Source organism: Propithecus coquereli, unplaced genomic scaffold (assembly GCF_000956105.1).
Source record: "Propithecus coquereli isolate 6110/MARCELLA unplaced genomic scaffold, Pcoq_1.0 Scaffold30, whole genome shotgun sequence".
In the NCBI taxonomy this organism is placed as follows: domain Eukaryota; kingdom Metazoa; phylum Chordata; class Mammalia; order Primates; family Indriidae; genus Propithecus; species Propithecus coquereli.
Window position 1 is genome coordinate 4,079,847 of NW_012148619.1, and position 6,200 is coordinate 4,086,046.

The 6,200-nt window shown below is 44.8% G+C and overlaps 1 protein-coding gene across 1 annotated transcript in view; it reads right to left on the reverse strand.

Moving 5' to 3' along the window:
* The window catches only part of TCP11L1 (t-complex 11, testis-specific-like 1), a 42,420-nt gene extending 38,114 nt beyond the window's left edge, over positions 1–4,306 (reverse strand). Inside the window, exons 1-2 of the mRNA XM_012649637.1 lie at positions 3,938–4,306; positions 1,021–1,207 (exon numbers count right to left, since the gene is read on the reverse strand). Coding sequence (XP_012505091.1) covers positions 1,021–1,183 — 163 coding nt within the window. The 5' untranslated portion in view covers positions 1,184–1,207; positions 3,938–4,306. The remainder of the gene's footprint in view (positions 1–1,020; positions 1,208–3,937) is intronic.
* Positions 4,307–6,200: the final 1,894 nt, after the last annotated feature.

Below are 6,200 nucleotides of genomic sequence, written 5' to 3' on the forward strand. Positions count from 1 at the left end.
CTAGAGGAGACAGACATGTTTACAAGGAACCGTATGGTGGCGCATGCCTGTAGTCCCAGCTACTCGGGAGGCTGAGGCAGTAGGATCGCTTGAGCCCAGGAATTTGAGGTTGCTGTGAGCTAGGATGATGCCATGGCACTCGAGACCAGGCAAAAGAGTGAGACTCTGTCTCAAAAAAAAAAAAATCTATGTGATAATAAACCATGATAAAATGGGGTCCACTAATGTTTGCTGTAAGAATACCATGTTGACTGATAAATCGTCTGGGAAGGGCTTTGATCATTTTAGAAGAAACACACCTCAAAACCCAAAAATGTCTGTACCTTTTCCAAATATGTAGAATTACTGATCATCTACATTCTAAAGAGATAACAACAATACTGACATTCTTAGACTATGACATTCCCTCTTAAAACTTTCATTTTTGGACTCACTTCAAAAAGCTTAAGTATTCCTAATAAAAGACATGAGTACAGGCAACTGTTGGGAATACATACAGAAATTACCACCCTTTCATCTACAAGGTTTGTTCCCTGCCAGGGATCTGGAATGACTTCACCACACACATTTCAGCAAACTTAATCCCCTCAACCTTGTGGGAACTGAGCCCCCAGGCAGTGAAGATAGGGTGTGGTGAATTCCCATTTTTTTTTTTAACCTGCACAAACACAGTCCTGGCTGGAATCAGCCTCAGACTTTCAAACACTCTTTTAATTAAAGCTGCAGTTTGCACTCCACCCTCCTATTTCTCAAAGTACCTCAGAGGAACTGAAATGTCACTGAGGCTGGAGAAAGATAGAGACATTCCAGACATTATTCTAAAATTTTAATTTCCCATACAGTTGAAAACCCACAAGTAACTAGGCTGCCAGTTGAGAAGCTGCTGCTATTCTTAAACGCTAATTATTGGCAATGTTAGCATACTATTAGAATCTAGTTCAGGGCCACATGCACAAGGAGGCCTAATAAAAATATCACCTGAAAACAATAATATGGCTTCACCAAAATCAATTTGCTTACAGTGAGGTCTTTGTACTCTTTGAGGGCTGGGAGAGCCCGACTTTATTTTTTTCTGTAAAGCTTCATCAGAACTTTCCACAGCATCTTCAAGGCCTTCCTCTGAATCGTCTGATTTTGATTTTCCTGCTTCGTTTATATTGGACTTGTCAAGGTTTTCAGACATTCTCAATTAAGTTTATTCACTTTCCTAGGAAAGAAAAACAAAAATGAACCAAAAGTGTTAGCTCTGTTACCAACGGGACTCTACTAGGCAAATTATTTAACCTCTTAGGGTTTCAGTTTTCTCATCTGTAAAATAAATGGGCTTGCTAAGATCTTATCCAGCTATAATATTCCACTTCAATGATTAAACAGATATTTGTAAAATGACACGTAATTTATCAAATTTATGGACCTCAGACAGTAATAAATCAGAATATTTTTGTACCACTCCTGAGTAGCATGTCACAAGACAGAGCCTTAAACTATTAGAAGACACACTATAAACTGCTTGGTTTTTTTAATCAAAGAGAGTGATTCAATCTTAAATTCTTTACTTTCATTCCTGAGAGCAGATAGGAAAACTCCTTGGAAATACTGCTTTTAATCAGGCTTCCAAGTGAATCCACTGGGCTGAGGAGTTGATTCCCTGTTCTTATCATGTGGATAAGATACCTGGGGATGACAGAAGGTAGAATCTTATAAAGTATTTAGCAGAAATGTGTAGGGCAAATATTTTTATTAACCTCCTTGCCAGTAAGTAGGAAAAGACGGTGAATACAACAGAAGGTTAACAGAGAACCATAATGTATGCCATTGGGTGGGGTTTTCATTTTTTTAGTTGCTGATTAGAATAGGAACAACATCTGACACTTTGGCCTGTGCCACTTAATAAAGGCCTCTTTTAATTACACTAATACGTTTTGTCATGTTTTCTCCCTGCCTAGGGTTCTCTATTCCTGGGGTGTTTCTAATTAAGGGAGAAGAAAGATACAATGTTTCTGAATTTACTGAAAATAATTAACATTTGTATCATTAGCCCTTGAAGATCACAAAACATTTTCATAAACACTAAGTAGACTTTATTACACACCTGGAAGGCAATCAAGGGATCAAAAGAAATGTGGACTGCCTTAGGGGAGGTTGGCAGACTGTCTTCTCCACATTAGAGAGAGAAGAATCACTTGATACAATCATCTGAAATTTCAGAGAACTCCATTAAACAGAATGAAGTTACTGGAATTGAAATTTTCAGGCCTATATTATTAGTACAAAGGTTGTTTTTCCTTTGTACTATGTATTCCCTCTTTCAAGTCCCACTGTAGCTTCCAACACTCATCTCTTCTCTGTCCTAAATCCTATCAGAGTCTGGAAATGCTGTATGATCCAAAGGATAACATTACCAGTATATTCTGTAAGAAAGGACAAACAAAAACACTTCTAATTTTATCCTCTTCACATGCTGAAAAGGAGCCCAGAAAAGATGAAGTAATTCATTCTGTGCAGTGAGGAGGAAAGGCAGGATTTCTAGGTCTCTAATGCACAGCTTGGTAAACTAACTCCATCCTTTTAAGATTCAGCTCAAGTCCTGTCTCCTCTCAGTACACTTCCTGGACCTCACCAGTGCTTGCCCCTTTCTCTGAACTCCTGTAGGCCTGGTTACTAGACATCTGGCATTCATCATTGCCTTAAATGCAATTTAAACTCTGCCTAAGTAGGAACAGAAAGATGAAGATACATCATCTAGAGGAGACAGACATGTTTACAAGGAACCATAATGAAACTTAAGCCTTAGTGGCATTATGAAATTGCCCAAGCAATACAACAGAGGAAGAAACTAATTCTGTCTGGGAGAAGGTTGGGAAAACACTCCTAGAAAAGGCGGCATTTGAACTGATCTTTAAAAGGATTGCTCCCAGTTAGAAAATGTCTGGAGGGGGAGAGGAGCTGAAAAAGGGGGCATTTCACTCACAGGGCAGAAGCCAAGGCACACGAAGATGAGAAGAGGAAGTGGCAAGTGAGGATGATGGAAACATGCGTTGAGGCCAGATGGTAAAACTGCTAGTGTTTATTTTTTTAAAACTTTTCACCTAGATTTTGAACTTAAGAGTCAGGACCAACCATATTCCTCACACATGCTCCATACGTATAGCTATATGCCCCCAAATAGACACCCACTAAGTTATTTGTTGATAGAGATGAATCCCTGTCATCTGCGATGTCAGTGTCTTTGGGAGGGCTGGGCGTTGGTCTCAGACATACCTGGGTTCCAATTTTGGCTCTTTACTATGTCCGTTACTTCAGTTTCCTCATCTGTAAAATGGAGCTACCTACTTCCTCGGTTTGGGGGAAGATTACGCGAGCGAACGAGCATAACAGAGGCTGGCACACGACAGGCTTTCCACAAATGGTAACTATAATTAAACGGCTGTAGGAGGCATCCAGAAACCATTGAAATGCTTACTGTGCGCTCATTCATTCAACCATCAACCCCGACTATGCCTAAAAGGGGAACCGAGGGTAGGAGGATCTTCGCACTTGCCATGAAGACGGTCATCCGTCGGCGCTGCATGCGGGCCTAACCTGGACGCAGAGACTCCCCAGCAGAAGGGGTCTTTCAGCAAAAAAAAAAAAAAGGGGGGGGGCTCCGTCCGCCAGAGTCACTTCCTCTGGCACTCAGGGCCACTCGCTCCCGGCGTCCCGATTCCGTTGTAAACAACTGTGTGGGCCGGCGAGGGAGTGGCAGGGCCGGAAGCAAGCAATGGAAGCGGGGCGCGCCCGCAGGGCGGCCTCGAGGGGTGAGCCTCCACCCGCCCACAGTCCCTGCCTCTTCCTCGCCTTCACCAAACCCGACGGGGAAAGGCAAAGGAAATGCCTGTGATTTCGACCTCGCGCCTCCCGTGCGGGCCCCGCCAGCCTCTGCGCCCGCTCTCCTCACCTGCCGCGGAGTCGGCGTTCTCCCTCCAGCCGCTCCCGCCGTCAGTCAGGCGGGGACCGGCGCCGCGGGGCAGGCGGGAGCGACGCGCAGGCGGCAGGGGCGGTTCAGCCTCTGCCCCTCCGAGGCCGCATCCCTCGCCGCGCTGCGGGCGGTCCTCCCACCCCGGCTCCAGTGGGCAGCGGCCAGAGCGGCCGCTCCTCAGCGTCGGGAAGGAGGAAGCTGCTCTTAGCCGCGAGGCGCCAGCTCAACGCAGGGCGGCGCCATATTTTGTACGGAAAGGCGGGCGGCTCTTTCCCCTGCTTGCCAAGGGGGCTGAGAAGCGGTGGCTCGGAGCTGGGCGGCGCCATATTTCTGTAGGAAAAGGCGGAAGGCGAGGCCAGGTGCCCACCAAGAAGGCTTAGTGGGTAGTAGCTCCGGGCCGGGAGTGGTCCGCCCCACACAGGGAGGCGCCATGTTTCCGTACGGAAAGGTGGAGGCGCGGCCACGTGCCAGCTGAGAGGCTGGGCGACGAGAGAGGAAAGTGAGGCGGTAAAGACGTCGAGTCATTTAAGTGAAGGGAAAGGAGGTCTCCCAGGAGAAACCGCATTCACAGCCTCTCCGGCTTTGAAATTTAAATAGCCAATCATCTTTGTAGCTGCACAAAGTTTATTCCCCTTCTGTCATTTTGGCTGTTAAAAAAAAAGTTACGCCCACCACCTAGACAGCCAAATCTCAATGGCACAGGTTCGGTTTTTGAGAGTCCTCTCTTTGTCTAAGTGGCTGCTGCATGTTGTGTGTAGGAAGAGCGAGACTTCAGGTCTGAAGATGGAAGACGGGACAAACGGTTTCCTTCAGGGTCAGCTTGGTGTTGGTAGTTAACTCCTCCTAAGCACGTTAAGCGCTGAGAGCATTTTATGTTTAGTCTGTGTTCCAGAAAGGAAAAACTCTTTCCCGGTGTATCACGTTAAGAAAAGCCTGTTTTGGGGCCTCATCTCCCTCGGTCCCAGGTGGTGGCTATGACTATCGCGGCGCTGCTCTAGGAAAACCACACTTTTCTCAACCTGCTGCAGGAAAATAGCAAGCCACATGCATAGGAAGTTTGTTATTGTGCTCAATATTAAAAAATAAAGGCATGTGACTCTTAACTGTTAATTTCATGCCTTAAGCAAAATGAAGGTAATGTCTCCCACCTGTAGACTATAAAACAGGTTTAATTTAAACTAGAAGAAAGCAGATGGGGTGGAAATAGTGCTTTCAAACACTACTTTTAAATAGATCACATGTGGGTAGTTATTCCTAAAGTATTGAAGCCTGAGTGCAATACAGGACCCTCAAACCATTTACTAACTAGCACATTAAAGTATTTTTGTTTAAAAAAAAACCCCAAAGACAGAAGTTCTCAGATGAAGATTCACTTTAGGGGGGAAAAAACCACAAACCACCAAAAACCCTTAATCTTAACTAAGGAACTGTTAAGATTCACAGAGAAAACACGCACTTCTCACTTCTGAGTTCAGACTAATGTACCCTAAACTCTCTAGGTAAGTGTTTCTCAACCCTGAGTACACCTTAGAATCTTGGGGGTAGGGGTTCTAAAACTATCAGACAAAACTCTGGGGGTGATGCCAAGCTTCTCAGAGCTTCCCAGGTGATCCTAATGTGCAGCCAGGCTAGAGCTACCTCCACTACCTTCCTTGAAAGATTAATATAACCAACTTTCGCTTGCTTAGGAGCAACCAGTTTCACTTGGAGAGAGCACTGCAGCAATACCAAAACCACAATGATTTAATTTGGGATGGTACACCTGTAATCTTTTGATATATTTTGAACTGTTTCCTTTAAATTAAAAAAAACAAAACAAAACATTGACACATTTTCCAGTTTGATCTTTGGCAGCGAGGACTGGAAACTCAAATTACTTCAAGGTAAAGGGAGTTCACTGCAGGGCTACATAGGGCTTGGAAGGAGAAAAGTGGCAGCTGCTCTCCTGGAACACACAAGGAGCTCTCATCTGTCTCTGCTTCTTGCTGTAGTCTATTCCACTTTCTATGCTACAGGCTGGTTTCTCTATTTACTTAGTTGCTGCTCCCTCAAAATTTAGATTTACCTGCATAGAATTTGATTGGCCAAGCTGATTTTTGTGCGAAGTCAGTCTCAACCTCTAAGGAGGCTGTCTTGAATCAGGGGCTCAGCCAGGGTCTACTCTGCTAGGATGACAGCAAGACTCACAGTCACCCAGGTATCAGGTGTGTATGTGGGGATGGAAGACATCATGGATGAATGA